The 16,615-nt window shown below is 48.5% G+C and overlaps 1 protein-coding gene across 1 annotated transcript in view; it reads left to right on the top strand.

The window, feature by feature from the left end:
* Elf4 (E74 like ETS transcription factor 4) overlaps window positions 1-16,615 on the top strand; it is a 38,836-nt gene that overhangs the window by 16,977 nt on the left and 5,244 nt on the right. The window contains exons 2-5 of the mRNA XM_026413823.2: window positions 9,264-9,540; window positions 13,823-13,994; window positions 14,363-14,455; window positions 15,866-16,048. Coding sequence (XP_026269608.1) covers window positions 9,469-9,540; window positions 13,823-13,994; window positions 14,363-14,455; window positions 15,866-16,048 — 520 coding nt within the window. The 5' untranslated portion in view covers window positions 9,264-9,468. The remainder of the gene's footprint in view (window positions 1-9,263; window positions 9,541-13,822; window positions 13,995-14,362; window positions 14,456-15,865; window positions 16,049-16,615) is intronic.

A 16,615-nucleotide genomic window follows, 5' to 3' on the forward strand; every position in this document is an offset into this window, starting at 1 on the left:
GCAGGGGTGGGGCTGGGAGGGCCAGCAGGTCCTGAAGGGGAAACTGCAGAAACCCCTGGGACAGGAAGTGGCAGAGAGGGGCTGCTTCCTCTGGCAGAGCAGGGGTGCGGTGAGAGCAGGCCCTATCTCCTGCCCCCTTGCCTATCTGCTGTGGGTCTTAGGAGGTTGAGAAGAGGTGAGAGTCCTTTTGCTGCCTCCCTCCTGTCCCCAAATGGAGGCTTTTGGAGGGCTCTTTCAGACGTGCCATAATGAGAGGAATTCAGAAAGCAGGGGGACAGGTCAGCAGAAGGGAAGGACAGGGTGGGGCAAGTGAGTGTGGAGTGAAGGACGTCCCTGCAGGGGCAGTTTTAAAAAAAACACAGCTGGGCAAGGGAACCTTCTGTAAACTCCTGTTCCAGGAGTAGGGACTAAGTGATCAGGACAAGGCCTGCTCAAAACAAGACAGATGAGCAAGTCTAGATCATAGAGCAAGAAAGGGCCTTGGATCGTCCAGCCCAACCCCCTCTTTGTGCAAATGAAGAAAGCAAGACACACAAAGCAGAAGTGACTTGCTCAGTTCACGTCATAGGCAGAGCCAGGGTCAGAAGTCAGGACTCCTAATCCTGGACTGAGACTCTTTCTGATGAGAACCTGCTGAGTTTGTATTTAGTGTCCCACACCTCCCCCAGGCACCCCCATCTCCACGGCTCTGTGGCATTCTTCTCAGAAATAAACTTGAATTTATTCTCATTGAAGGGGAACAAGGCCTTCAGTCCAGGGATGAACAAAAATTTTTAATTTATTTTGTACTAGGGATTGAGCCCAGGGGTACTTTGCCACTAAGCCACATTTTATTTATTTATTTATTTTTATTTTGAGACAGGGCCTTACAAAGTTGCTGAGGGCCTCGCTAAGTTGTTGAGTCTGGCCTTGAAGTTGCGATTCTCCTGCCTCAGTTTCCTGAGTCACTAGGATTACAGACATGCTACCACACCCCATAGCAAAGTTTTTTGTAAAGGACCAGATAGTAAATATTTTAGGTGTTGTGGCTCATGCAAGTAGCCTATCACAACTATAGATAAGGCAAAAGCAGCCATAGACATACCTGTGTGCCAATAAAACTTCATTGACCAGTACTGAATTTGAATTTCATATAATTTTTATGTGTCATGAAATATGCTTGTTTTGATTTTTCTCCTAATTATTTAAAAATGAAAAAAGAAACAAAAGCCATTCTTAGCCCATAGGCTATATAAAAACAGACAGTGGGCCATATTTAGCACCTGGACCACAATTTGTCAATCCCTCCTTGGGTCTAAGTCAAGCTGAGGTGTCAGGAGGAGGAGGAAAGAGTATATCAGGTGGGTAAGGCTTTGAAAAGGTAACATTTGCTTTAAGTCTTGAAGGATGTGTGGAAATTGGACCCACAGACGTTGGGGAGGGGCATACCAGGCCGAAGGGACAGTGTGAACAAAGGCATGCAGCGGGAGGAAGTCACTGTGAAAGTTAAATGTGTTCTGCACATGTGTGGCCTCATTGTTATTTGCCAGCCCTGAATCTTTGGCTGCTGTCCCTTCTTGCCAGAGGAAAGGGTTGGCTTTGTTGAGGATGCTGGGAGACAATGAAGAGGGGAAGAAAGAATGGTCGCCAGGGAGCCATGGTGACTAGCTGTGTGACCTTGAACAAGTCACTTCCCCTCCCTAGGGGACTCAGTATGGAAGTTGGATAAGAAGAGGGATGGATCTTTCAGGCCCTTTTTAACTTTGATATCCTGGGACTCTGGTCAAGGGGGGACTTCAATAGTGTGGTAGGAGAGAAGGAAGAACCAACTAGGGGAAGAGTGCATTTGGGAGGGGCACCCAGTGCCAGGCACACAGTGACGCCACCATGGCCCCTTCCCTTGGGTGTTCCAGAGCTGAGCAAGGACTTCTGCCTCACTTTCTAGGACACACTCTGGCAGAGGTCCTGACAAAGAACATGCTCCCTTCAACATAAAGTTATCTGACTTAAAGTCCTACTGGTACCTAGTCACAGATTATCCCAGCTTCTTAAAAAAAAAAAAAAAAAAAAGCCCACTAATGAATTTATTTAGTCTCTGGTCAGTGTTCCTGTTTTCTTCCTCCCCAAACAATGGAAGCAAGCAGGACTTCCTGGGGGCTGGGATGGGGTATACCATTCTAAAGCACCATCCATTCAGCACATGTAACTCTCTGCCACTGTGTTATATTGTACTCTCTTTACCAGGCCAGGCTGGTTTGTGTGGCCACTGAACACTTGTCTAGGTCCTTCCTTCCCTGAAGCCCCAACTCCAGACAAGATGGAAGCTGCCTGGGTCCTCTTTTTCCCCCACTAATCCTGGGTTTTTCAAGATAATCACAGCTAATCCCCACTTCACCATGTTCAAGATGAACTGCTTGTCCTGCCCTATATCCTGCTCCAGTCACTTCACATCTTTTAATATTTTTCTAGAAAGAATAAGCTACCTATCTTGGGAGTCTGTAGATACTATCTTACCCCATAGTCTACTACTTTTTTCCTTTGGGGATTCACCTCCTGGGTTCCAACTGCCCCACCTGGTGTCCTTCCATCTCCTACACTCATAGACCCACTCTCATATCCAGATCAAATTGCTTTTTCTAAAGAATTGGTTTTGGCCTGGCATGGTAAAACATGCTTGTAATCCCAGCAGTTCAGGAGACTGAAGCAGGAATATCACGAGTCCAAAGTCAGCCTCAGCAACTTAGCAAGGCCTATCTTACTTAGTGTAAGATACCATCTTGAAATAAAATAGAAGGGCTCGGGTTGTGGCTCAGTGGTAGAGTGCTTGCCTTGCATGTGTGAGGCCCTGGGTTCAATCCTCAGCACCACATAAAAATAAATAAAATAAAGGTATTGTGTCCATCTACAACTAAATAAAAATAATTTAAAAAGAATTGCCCTTCCCTTGCTTAAGAATCAGCAGTAGGGCTGGGGATGTGGCTCGGGCGGTAGCGCACTCGCCTGGCATGCGTGCAGTCCATGTTCGATCCTCAGCACCAAATACAAACAAAGATGTTGTGTCTGCCGAAAACTAAAAATAAATAAATATATATATAATATTTAAAAATTCTCTCTCTCTCTTTAAAAAATAATAAAAAAAATCAGCAGTAATTTCTAGTTGCTCTCCAAATCAGGTACCATTTCTACTGTTTGATGGGTCTGGATCCTATTCACTTATTCAACTCCCCAACTAATCTTCTCTTCATATTCAAACTGTTTTTCTTTCTCTACCATGCATTTTATTTCATTTATCTCTCTCTCTCTCTCTCTCTCTTTTTGAAACAGCTTCTTCCATTGTTGTCCAGACTGGTTTTGAACTCTGGGCTCAAACAGTTCTCCTATCTCAGCCTCCTGAGTATCCACAGGCGCCTCACTGTACCATTCATTTTACAGCTATTGGTTCCTCAGCCTTAGTTTTTTTTTTTTTTTAAATATTTATTTTTTAGTTCTCGGCAGACACAACATCTTTTGTTGGTATGTGGTGCTGAGGATCGAACCCGGGCCGCACGCATGCCAGGCGAGCGCGCTACCGCTTGAGCCACATCCCCAGCCCGTCAGCCTTAGTTTTATCCAACCATCTCCATTTGCTTTTCTTCCTCTTCATCTAAGAAAAGACCTGCTGAATACTAAATTAACAGAGCAATCAAGGCCCCAAAGTCTCAAACCAGATCTGGAAATTGAAAAACATGTTCAGGACAAAACAGGGAGTTCTGTCTGCATTAACCCATCAGCTCTTCACAACAGCCCCTTGAGTTAGGTAGGTTATCCCCATTTTGCAAAGGAGAAAAGGACCTGACTATGTCCCAAGGCAGAGCTGGCCCTTGTAGCCAGAAAGCCCATGCTCTTAGGGTCTGGTCTACAGGGACTTCCTGGGGCCCCTCCTAGGCTGTAGCTGGCAACCCATTGTACTGGGATTTAGTAGCTTGGCTTTGTCCCTTTTCTTGAAGTGCATTCTCCTATCATTGGCTCAGTGTCCCTCTGCCTCTTCCTTGTCCCTGAAGCACAGAAGATAAGGATATGGTGGCTGGCAGGCACCTCCAGGGGGTGCTCATTTGGCTTTCTCAGGGCTACTGAGGAAATAGTTTCCCTTTGTTAGTAACCTTCCCCCTCCCCTTCCTCTCCTATTAGGGCTTCTGTAGTGCTCTTCTTGCTACATAACCACAACCCAAAGGGCTGGGCGGGAGTGACATGGGTGGGGGAAGGGGGACAGGGGCAGAGCACTCTGTCCTGCATGGCCCCCAACCCACATGAGGAGTCAGCCCCTTTCCAGCTAACAACTATAACCCTCCAACTCCACCCTGTCTTTTTGGAGCCAAGGGGGACACGAGAGACTGTCATCACCCGCAACACTCACCGTGTTTCTGGAAGGTCACCTGAGACCCCATCTTCGAATGAGTGCTTTTTAATTTTCAAAATTCTTTCCCACCATCCTCTCCATTCACTTGAGACTCTCTGGGGAGTACTGGCTAAGCCCTGATTACCCTCAGTTCTTGCTCCCCTGGAGGGATGACAGAAGCCAGGGCCCAGAAAGGTGGCCACTTTTCCAGGGTCATACAGCTTATAGGGATGCAGCCAGGAGAGCACTTGCCTCCTGTTCCCCTGTCTGAAGGTGCTACACACCCTGAGTGGCCATGGGTCTCCTGGAGAATGAGGGAAGAACATCATTTTGCCTGGGGCCTGCCATTTCCTCCTGGGCAGGTTGGGGCCTTGGAAGGCAAAACCAAGAGGAGAGCAGAGGAAGGGTGAAGGGGACAGGTGAGGATGAGCTCTGGGTCACCAGATGGTGAGGGCCCACCTCATTACTGGAGTTGTGACAAGCCTACGTTGGAATCAGTCAGTGGCAGAAGGGCAAAGAAGGAAACTGGGTTTTCTTGTAAATAAGCACAGAGAAACCCCAACCAACAGCGTTGCAAAACCTTTCTTTTTTTCCCTCCCTCTTCCTGATTTCATCTCAAATGGAGGGGGCAGTGAAAAGAAAGGAATCGAGGAGAAGGGACTGACAAAATAGCTGTGGCCCCCGCCCCTTAATTGGGCACTTGCTCAAGAAAGGGATTAGCTGGCTGGTTGGAGCCCAGTCCTAACTGGGCTAACGTTGTGAGTTTGAGTCCTGTGGATAGCTTAATTCCACTCTGTGCAGGACTACAGACTGGATCTCTGACTCTGGTCCTGTGGCTCTTAAATACACGCCACTGGTCACATGGTGCAGCAGGCACATTCACTGCTTGATGACTCTTAGCTGGAGGAGGGGCTGTTTTTAAGGAGAGGGTACAGCTGTTCCTGGGGTAGTTTCCATTTTGTTTGTGGTTGTGGGGGAGGGGTGTTGAGGGAGTGGGAAATGGCATGAAGGAAATTGTCACTTCCTTTCCAGAGAATTCCAGAAAGGTTTCATGGAGGACAAGGTATTTCAGGAGTGAGAGTTGGCTCAGAGGGGACAAGGGACTGGAGAAGGAGAATTGTGCTCTGTGGCCCTGCTGACCATCTGGCCCCCATGTTTCCTGGCATGTGAGAAAATGCCACGGGTGTTACCAGCAATTCTGTGAGAGCCATTGGCTCAGCTCAACGGGTGTAGGTTTAAACTTACTCCATGGAGACTGTGGACGTGGCTTTCACATCAGGGCTGTTTCCTGTAGGGGAGGCCCAGATGGGTGGGCGCTGGACACTGCTTGATATGTTCCAGTGACAGCCCCAGGAAGGGTCTGTACCTCTGCAGGAGGCCCAGTTGTGGTGATGCAGAAGCAGCTCACACCACTTCTATTTTGCTTTGGTTTTGAAATGCAGTCAGAACCACAGAGAGCTAGAGGTGCATTTGCTGGCTGGGGACAGAGGGGTGCTCTGCCATTTGCTCTTTCCTGCACTGTACACTCGGCAGCCTCCAGGGGCCATATAGTCTCACAAAGACTTCACTTTCAGCCCCAATAGGTCAGACCATGGGGGTGGACTTTGAGTGGAGCCAGCTGTGAGCTGTGCAGTGGTGGGGCAGGGTGGCAGGGATTCACCACCAGTTACTAAGGGTTCCCTGGTACTTCAATTCCCTGTCTGTATATTCCCCGACCCCCACCCCCACCCCGCTGCTTGCCAGCAAAGCAGTGTCCAATGCTGTAGGTCACTGAAGCTCTATCCCAGGCACAGCGCTCTTGGAAGGACCCTGGAGAGAGGCGCCCCTGGTGTGGGCCTCTCCAGGCCTCCAGCAGGGCGGGCCTTCTGTGGTGGTGGCTTTTTTGGTTTCAGGTTCCTGGGAGAGGGAGGTTATTTTGAGGGACTGGGGGAGAGTAAGTGAACATGCAAATGTGCCTCTCTCCACCTCTCACTTTCAAATCCTCAAACATCTTTGAAGGGGGAGGGGGAAACATTCTGGATTGGAAGGTTCCATGGAGGGGGGCAGATTTCTTACCTTTGGCCAAGAGACTGGGACAGCTACTTTTTCCCCCTACACCCCTTGAACTTAGCTTCAGGCCCCGGGGCAGAATGAGATCCAAAGAATCCATCTCCCAAGACCTCACAACTGTGGGCTACACTAGTGAAACCCCAAATTTAGATATTTAAACATGGGCACACAAATAGTGCCGCTGAAATCTCTTTTACTTCAAATCTCTCCTCTTTGTATTTGATGGCCAAGAGTTCCAGCCAATCCAGTGGCATGCCCTGGCTGCGCCACCCCCGACCCAGCAGAGTGGACCACTGTGGGGGACTTGCCCCAGGGATCCGTGGGCCCCATACCTATTCTGAGGCTATTCTCTTGGGAAGCACAGAGTAACAGTGACCCTTCAGCCAGCAGAACCCCAGCCCTCCCCCATCTTCACCACAACCTCTTTGAGCCAGCCATAGCCTGGGCTTCTCATTCTCACAAAGGTAGTTGAGGCCACTGGTCCCCAGAGGAGGAAGAACTGATGACTGAGCTTGTGGCTTTGCCGACCAGACCAGGGCAGCCCTTTGACTTACTGACAATCTCACGCATAAATCCCACACTTGGGACACACGCACACACCCTGCACATGTGTATACCTTCTGTGTGTTTGCACACCCACAGCAAGCACAGTAGTGCAGCCATGTAACAATGCAAACAAAATATACTAATATCACCTCGGGGTTTGCACGTTTGTCCCATTCTCTTGTAAGACAAAAGTACATGGTACCTACAGGCCCTCCGTGTACACACAGTTATACACCACCCAGAAAACACACCTCACAGATGCCAACTGGCCAGTTCCATTCATTCATCATTTCTTTCTTTTGTTCCCTCCCTCTTGTGTTCATTCCACAAACACGAACTGAGTGTCTGCTCATTGCCAGGCACAGGGCAGGATGCTAAATTTTCCTCTATGACCAACAGGCAGCCACTGTCCAACGGGGGACGGGACGAAGGAAGGTGCATACGAGTTCCCTAGGCGATGAACACATGCAGTGAACTTGCAAAAGTGAAATTCTGGTCTGCGAAGAGAAGCCAGCAAGAAGCCAACCTGGAAGGAAGGGCCATAGTGGAATGACCTTGGGGGAGGGGCAGACAGGAGTTTCGTGTTTAGACAAAGTGGGATTAGGTGAAAGTGATCACCTTTCATTTGATTAGTATGAGAATGTTTCCTGGGGGCAGACAGACAGGCCTGTGGGAGGGTGGGGAGCTGTGGAATGCAGGCCTTGGGGCGCTTAGGCTAGGGGAGACAGACCTTCCAAGCATAAATGGCCCTGTGAGACCTTGCAGGATACTGGGAGACCTGGTCACATGCAAGGCCAGGTGGGAGTGGGGCAGGGTATGGGGGATGGAACCAAGACAAGACCCTTGTTTCCAGGTGCTTCCCCTGGGTCCTGCTGGGGATGGACCTCGAAGGCTCAATTTCTCATTCATCCAAAGGGAAACTCAGACTGACAGGTTGCAATGAGCTGAGTGACTTCTCGGGCTTTTTATTGGGGTGGGTGGAAAGGTGTGGGGGTGGGGAGAGGGCGGGACCAGCCCTGTGGCCTAACAGAAAGGAAGTGGGAGAGGCCTGGGTGTCTCCTGTGAGGGAGAGCGGTCATCAGGGAGGTCACCCATGGTCCCCCTCCCTTTCCTCCCCCTTGCCCCTCTCTGAAGTTCCTCATTTCTTTCCAACACAGGACAAGGTTCTGCCACCCTGGTACTGCCCAGGGAGTGTCAAGGAGGTGGGATTAAGAGTGTCATTCTGACTATGGTGCACAGACACAATTCTTCAGGTGCTTATGGGTTAATCAGGCTGTTGGGGCACATCCACACAGTGAAAATATCACACACTCCAAATGAACCTGAAGGGCCAAAGACACAAAGACATACTCCTACCTGGATGGTACAGACTCCCCAGTGTTCTGGGGCAGAGAAGCAGCAGAGCAGGCTGTCAGGAGGGAGGTTGTAGGGGGTGGGGAGAGGGCTTTGGAAGGTGGCCATGGGTGTAACCCAGCGTGGAGGAGCTGCTAGGGTGCTGAAAGTGAGGAGTGGAGGCAGGGGAAGTGGCCCAGATGCCATGTGAGCATGGGGACATTCGGATGAGGAGAGATGTGTGTGGGCTGCAGCAGAGATTTCCTGGAAAAGGGGCCCTGAGCCGGCCCTGGAGGCTGGGGAAGGTTCTGCTGGCCCCTCCCCCCAGCCAGGACTCTCCTCACAAGTTCCCAGGGTGACAGTTCAGTCTTGAAACTGAAAGCAAAGCTGAACCAAGAACAAACCCACACACAGCACAGAGGCCACCCTCTCTGGCTGGTGGGGGAGGGGCAGAGATGCTGACAAGCACGCAAGGCATGTGGCCCACCTGTCCCTCTGTCTCCAGGCTCTGTAGACACAGCCAGGTCTGAGAGTCTTCTCCCTAAGAGCAGGGTCTGTCCACCCCTGGCCTCGACACCACAAAACCCCGCACAGTGAGACATTTCTTCCTCTGTAGAATGCCTCTTGGAGCTAACTGGCCTGTACTCCCAAGGTAAACTGAGCCTCAGGAACACCCTGAAAGTTCCCATGTCCTGTCACACCCCCTCACAATTCTTTCCCAAACCAAGGGAGTTACAGGGATTCTTCACACTTCTGCCCCACTTAGAGGGACAGATGCTAGTGACCCTGACAGGCACTGAGGCTCAGCCGTTTCCTCTTCCCTCTTCTTCTCCCATTGCCTCCCCCTCTCTTTTAGCTGTCCTTCTCCTTGTGGCCTGTGCTGTGCTGGCACAGCAGGGACCCTCAGGTTGGCCAGCTGTCCCAACCACAGAGCTCAAGGCAGGTGACTTACTCAGAGTCTCCATCTCTCCCTTCTCCCTAGGTTGCCCCTGCAGTTGGCCCAGCCCAGCATGCAGCCTTGAGCTTGGCATAAGCCACCACTCACTCCGCTTTCTACGTGTCCTTCTGTGGCTCAGTGGAGACTCTTGCCTCAAGGTACCTGAACAGCATCTCTTTATCAAGAAAGTGCTGCAGCTACAGAGAGCCCGGGAAATCCCGCTGTCGGCTCTGCTCTGGGAGAAAACAGTATGGCTATTACCCTGCAACCCAGTGACCTGATCTTTGAGTTTGCAAGCAACGGGATGGATGATATCCACCAGGTATGACCCCAGAGAATAAAGCACAATCAGCCAAGGGAATGGACAGGAAGGCAGGCAGGTAGCCAGTGAGCCAGATAGCAAGTATCCATCAAGCACCTACTATGTTCGGGGCACTTGGCCTGCTTGCCAGTCAGCATGTGCACCAGATGTTCACTCACACAGCCAGTCAGTCATCCCTGGACAGTCATTTAGGGATCTGGTTGCCCACATGGGGCTCATACAACCACCAAACCAGCCAAGCAGCTGCTAGGTCAATCAGCTGAGCTATCAGCCAGTCAGCAGCAGGGACTGAATGCATGAAGTGTATGCTGACAATCATGCGGGTTTGGGGCCACTACCTTTCACCTTCAGTGTCACAGCAAGGAAATAGCTAGGACAACCACAGAGTAAGAGAGGCCACTGCCAGCTGGAACTGCAGGGTGGAGTTCAAGTCCTGGCATCTCCAGACTCATGACTGCAACCCAGTTGATGGGCTCTCCATACCGTCTTCTCAGCCTCAACCTGAAAATTCAGAAAAACTGGAAATGTGTTCTTTTGGTGGAAGGAAGTTGGAAATAGGATAGGATAGGCACTCAGGTCCCTTGTGTTCCATACCTTGTGATGCACTGGGGCTAAGAGGGCACATTTTTCCATGCACTTGGATGTCCCCACTGGATGGTATCCTGGAATTCTTATCAGTGCTCTCCCCATCTCCACCTTCCACGCAGTGGAGAAAGAAGAGGTAGCCAGGTATGGTAGTAGGAATGGAAGAGGGGGAATCAGGAACCCTAGGTTTTGATCTTAGTATGGTCACAGTGTCACCTGGCCAAGTCATGTCCCCTACCATGTCTGGATGCCATCTCCCCTTCTTTGCCAAGAGGATATCTAGCCGAATTATTTCTCAGGACACACCAGCTTAACTCTGATGCTCTATTCTAAATCCTTGCAAGGATGGAAAACTGTCCCATATCTGGCCGCCTACCAAAGGCTGCCCTCTAATGGGCATCGAGTGCATTGCACCCACAATCCCGTTCCTTCTTTTCCAAGGTTGTTCAATTTTATTGAACTCTGCTGTGCCTAGTCTTGTGGAAGGCATCAGATGAGAAAGGAAGAAATATCTGTCCTTAACTGGATTCTCCATGCTACTTCCCACCTTCCATCCCTTTCTAGTGTCCTTGGCAACTGTTTCTGTTCTTCACAGTGGTTATTCTGCCCTCCCAACCTCCACCCTCAGCAATCTCTCCAGTCCATAAAGAAGCCGAAAGCTAAGGATGCCTTTAAGTTCCCTCCCTTCTCACCTTTATCTAAAACTTTCCCATTCTTATTTCCTTCTCACTGACCTGGCAAAATGATGTATCCCTCTTCCTTCCCAGGGTAATGTCTACCCCTGTACCTTATCTGTTCTTTCTTGCTTTATTCAAAACCTCAAACCATCAATCACTTTTCCTGTTCCTTATCCCCCACCCACTGTGCTCACCAGCCCTTCCTCTCCCACCTAGTCCCCACTTGTCTTTCCAACCTCCGAGATCCTCAGATCCTCTTCTTCAATTTGAACATCTTCAGGTCTCCTCAACCCAAAAAGAAAACCTTTACTCCCTTCCAACCCCTTCCTTCAGAATACCACCGTCTTAGGTCCTTTCTCTCCCAGTCCCAAGATAGTCCCCACCCTCTGCTTTTACTTTCTTTACCACCCTTTCATTCTTCTTAGGAAACAATTTTGGTTGTGAAATGTATCATGAGTACAAAAGAGTGCATAAACCATAGATAGACTATAAAATGAACACATATGTTCTCACTACCCAGGTTAAGAAATAAAATATTACTCTTCTAGAAGCGGCTGATACCTAACACTTAGGAGAACTTACTCTGTACCAGGCCCTGTTCTGAGTGCTCTATGTATGCTGATCTATTTAAAAAACCCTAAGGTATCAATAACATGAGTATCCCAATTTTATAAATGAGGAAACTCACACACAGAAATGTTAGGCAACTTTCCCAAGGTCATACTGCCAGTAAGTACCAGAGCTGGTTTCAGACCTAAGTAGTCTGGATCTACATCAGCACAATTCAATACAATTTTTAAGAATGCTGGAATGTTCTGTATTTGTGGTATCTGGTATAGGGTCACTAGTCACATGTGGCTATGGAGCACTTGAAATGTGTCTAGAGCAGTTGAAGAAATGAATTTTTAATCTTTTCAAAATTTTCATTTACATTTAAAGTCCTCCTTGGCTAGTGGCTTTCATCTAGGACAGCAGACCTCTAGACACTGTGGCCTTAGTCACTACACCTGATGCCTGCCTGAGTTCATCCTCATATCTTTTGTAACCTGTCCTGGGACACTCCCCTCCAGCACTGCTCTGAAACCACTCCAGCAAGGGAAACTGCCCAGAGGTCAAATCCAAAGATGGTTTATAAGTTTTCACTTTTCTGAATCTGCCAGAAATATTTGACAGAGGGAACCATTCCCATTCTTTTTTTAATGAAGCAAATTTTAATGTCCCATTGAAAGAAAATTTGAAAAATACAGAAAAGTAGAAATAAAAGGGAAAAACCACCCTAAGTCCCACAACCAAAATATAACTATTATTACCATTCTGGTGTATTTTCTCCATATAGAACTTTTTTTTTAAAGAGAGAGAGAGAATTTTTAATGTTTTTTTTTTTTTTTTTTTAGTTTTCAGCGGACACAACATCTTTACATCTTTATTTGTATGTGGTGCTGAGGATCGAACCCGGGCCACACGCATGCCAGGCGAGCGCGCTACTGCTTGAGCCACATCCCCAGCCCGAGAACTTTTTTTTTTGAGTATGATGCTGGGGATTGAACCCACATCCTGGGCCATGTGAGGCAAGTGCTTTACTCCTGAGCTAACTCCCCAGCCCACTATATAGATATTTTTTTAAGAACAGGGCTCAGAATATAGCTCAGTGGTAGAGATCTTGTCTAGCATGCCCAAGGCCCTGGCTTCCATCCCTAGCACCAAAAATAATGAACTAAACATAGTAGCACCAAAAATAATAAACTAGACATAGTAGCACACACCTGAAATCCCAACAACTGGGGAAGCTGAGGCAGGAGCATCACAAGTTTGAGGCCAGCCTCAGCAACTTAGCAAGATGATGTCTTAAAATAAAAAAGTTAAAAGGGCTGGGAATGTGGCTCAGTAGTTAGGCACCCCTTGGTTCTATCTCCAGTACCAAATTAAAAAAAAAAAAAGGACTGGGAATGCATCTCAGTGGTAAAGTGCCCTGGGTTCAATCCCTATGGCAATAAATAAATAAATCCCAGTTGTTATCCTCCTTTTTTTCTTTGTCATACTGGGGATTGAACCCAGGATGCTTTACTGCCAAGCCACATCCCCAACCCTTTTTTAAAAAATATTTTTTAGTTGCCAATGGACCTTTATTTTGTTTATTTATATTGGTGCTGAGAATCAAACTCAGTGTCTCACACATGCTAGGCAAGCACTGTGCCACTGAGCCACAACCCCCAGCTCCCTTTTTATTATTTTTTTAAATTATTTTGAGACAGTGTCTCACTAAGTTGCTGAAGTTGACCTCAAACTTGCAATCCTCCAGCCTCAGCCTCCTGAGTCACTGAGATTACAGATGTAGGCCACTATGCCAGGCTCACCTGACTTTAGATTGAACCCCTCATCCCTGCTATCAACTGATCCTTTTCCACCAGCCTCAGAATGAACCTAACCTTTTTTTTTTCCTTTAGTACCAGGGATCAAACTCAGGGGTACTTAACCACTAAGCAATATCCTCAGCCCTTTTTAAATATTTTATTTATAGAGACAGGGTCTCACTGAGTTGCTCAGGGCCTTACTAAGTTGCTGAGGCTGGCTTTGAACTTGCAATCTTCCTGCCTCAGCCTCCTGAACTGCTGGGATTATAGGCACTTAGCATAATGCCTGCTGAACCTAACCCTTCTCATAGCCTGAACTCTAACTCCAGGCTGTGGATTAATCCAACCAGTTAAAACTGCTTTCTGGGACCAGGGCTATAGTTCAGTGGTAGAATCTGTGCTTAACATGTACAAGACCCTGGGTTTGGTCCTAGATACCAGGCACACACAAATGCTTACCCTTGGTTGAATGTAGGTGGTGCCAAGCTAAGCCATCTGTATTAGTCAAGAACTCACAGCATCAACTAGTGAGAATGGATCAAGAGCAATGTTATCCTCAGCCCCTGGTGGCTCCAAGAATTAGGAATTACACAGAAGGCCAAAATCTGATAGGGAGGGCTTCCCAAAGAGGTAATTGGGCCTTGAAACAGATCCCTGTCTTCTTTACAGCTGGAAGACCCTTCAGTGTTCCCGGCTGTGATCGTGGAACAGGTACCCTACCCCGAATTACTGCACCTGTATTCAGGACTGGAGCTGGACGACGGTCACAATGGTGTCATAACAGATGGGACCTTGTGCATGACACAGGATCAGATCCTGGAGGGCAGTTTTTTGCTGGCAGGTCTGTTTCCTTTATGGGCAGGGAAGGTGTGGTGGAGAGAGGGGTTATCTCTTCAGGGAATAGCAGCCCACAAAGGCTGAACCCGAGAAGAATGGGCAAGGCCCCCAATGAAAGGGGGTGCCACTTCATAGAAAAGGAAACATCTTAATGCATTCATATACTGTAGATGAGATGGGACAAGGAGGAGTGGAGATTAGCTGAGGGGGTGGAGGATTAGGGCAGGAGGTAGACGGCTTCTTTCCCAGCTTTCCAGTAGGGTCCCGGTGACTCCTCTACTTACTACTCTGTTGACCTGGGCTGGCCCTGGTTCTAGCTGTATTGTGCCCTAAGAGAACTCTTCTCCCCCCTCCCATGGAACCTGGAATCAGATGACAATGAGGCCACTTCACATACCGTGTCAACCACTGAAGTCTTACTGAATGTGGAATCTCCGAATGATATCCTGGATGAGAAGCAGATCTGTAAGTTTGACCCCAGGGCCTTGACTCAAGGCAACACAGCTGCCTTTGAAAATGTTGCGTCCATGTAGTGGATTCCGAGGCACACGTGCAGGCAGGCCTAGGTGCTGACACCCCACCCATGTGCATATGAACAGGCCTGAGCTGGGACTCGTAAAGCAGGGGTATGAGGGCACTGAAGACATGGAGAAAATGGCCAGGGTGACTTTTGGGTTTTTATCCAATATTTAAGTTGTGGTAAAATATGTATTAAATATACCATCGTACTCATTTTTAGTTTTATAGTTCAGCAGTGTTAAATATATTCCCATTGTTGGGCAACCATCACTACCATCCATCTCCAGAACTCTTTGTAAACCTTGTAAATCTTGTAAACCTGAAAATCTATCCCCATTAAATGACTTCCATCCCCTAACCCCCATCCCCAACCCACAGCAACCACCGTTCTACTCTCTGGGCCTATGAATTTGACTATTCTCCATACCTCATTTAAGTGGAATCATACAGTATTGGTCTTTTGTGACTCGTTTATTTCACTTAGCATAGTGTCCTCAAAGTCCATCCATGTTGTAGTCTTTTCAAGGCTGAACACTGTTTTCCAGGGGGTTTTGGGGCCCTTCTGTTCTCTTACTTGGCTCCCGGGAAGACTAAGAAACACAGGACCTAGGGTATTGAGAATTGTAGGAGGCTTGGTACATCTTCATCCCTCCCCTGTTAATGGAGGCTAGACCCTAAGAGGCCTCAGATGCTTGCTGATCCTCCCTGGCTCCCAGCCCTCCAGGAGGTTCCCAAGGCAGATTCCTCCCAGCACCTTCTCAGGCAAATGCCCTACTGCCACAGGAAGGTTCCCCCCTCAACTTCCTTGCCCTAGTGGGTACTGTGATGCAGTGAGGGGAAGAAAAGCCCTGGATCTGAAAGGTAAGAGATCTTATCTTGCCTCTCACTAATATTCGGCCAGGATACCAAGTGCCCACATGTACCATGCAGCAACTTGCTGTAACCTTGAGCATAAATTTTGCCATCTTTGGATTGGTCTTCGTTTCCTCATCAGGAAAGCAAAGGAATTGGGCTCACTGGTTTCTAAGGTCTCTTTGAGTTGTCAAATAAGTGAAAGATCAAATCAAGGGGGCCTGTTAACCCCGGATGCTACCTGGAACTTTCCCACTGCTGGCAGTGGGCTATAAATGTGGCAGCTGTGATTGAGGCCAACTCATGCTCACAGCTCTGCAGATGTTTCTGCCCTTTGTGGTACAATACTCCTGAGGCATTTTCAGGTATGACCTATGTCTAGGGCTGTGGGGAACAGCACACCAACCCTCCCTAGGTGCCCTCAATTCTTGGGTTCAGCAGTGCTGGGAGACCACTGTCCGGCCCTGCCTAGGCCCTGTCCACCTCATGCCTTTCTTCTTGCAGTCAGCACCTCTGAAATGCTTACAGACTCAGACCCTGCTGCAGCCATCACTCTGCCCAACTACCTGTTTCCTGCCTCTGAGCCCGATGCCCTGAATGGGGCTGGTGACCAGGAAGATCATTCTCTGGAGGGAAGGGTCTCCAGAGAGGAAAGTTCTAAGAAGACTGGAAAATCAAAGAAAAGAAGTAAGGAGGGCTGAGGTTGTGGCTCAGTGGTAGAGCGCTTGCCTCACACGGGTGGGACCCTGGGTTCGATCCTCAGCGCCACATAAAAATAAATAAGTGAAATAAAGTTTTGTGTCCAACTACAACTAAAAAATAAATATTTTTTAAAAAGAAGAAGTAAGGATAGGAGGGGTGTATGTGTGTTCCCAGGGGGAGGGCAGTGGGGCCAGGGAAACTCTAAGGGCTGAATGAGCTGAGGCTCACAGATACATTAAGAGGACCTTTCTCTGGTCTGGCTGAGATGGATTAAAAGGCTTCCCTTCTGTAAACCTGGCCTCATTGGAGGGCCTACCTGAAGCCTGACAGTCCCCTGCTGCTTTTGTCTGCCGAGTATATGTGTAAACTCCCCAAATGCCAACAACCCCAGTGGGTTGAATCCTAGGCTGAGAGTTCAGACTCCAGGCCTGGACCCCTGGTCTGGCCTGGACCTCTGGGGCCTCTGCCTATAAAAAGTGAGTCATGCCATGTGCTTATCTCCCTTTTGCAGAGCTGATGAACCCCAGCCATATATGAGAGAGGACTTTGGGC

The sequence above is a fragment of the Urocitellus parryii genome, chromosome X, assembly GCF_045843805.1.
Source record: "Urocitellus parryii isolate mUroPar1 chromosome X, mUroPar1.hap1, whole genome shotgun sequence".
Classification (NCBI taxonomy): Eukaryota; Metazoa; Chordata; class Mammalia; order Rodentia; family Sciuridae; genus Urocitellus; species Urocitellus parryii.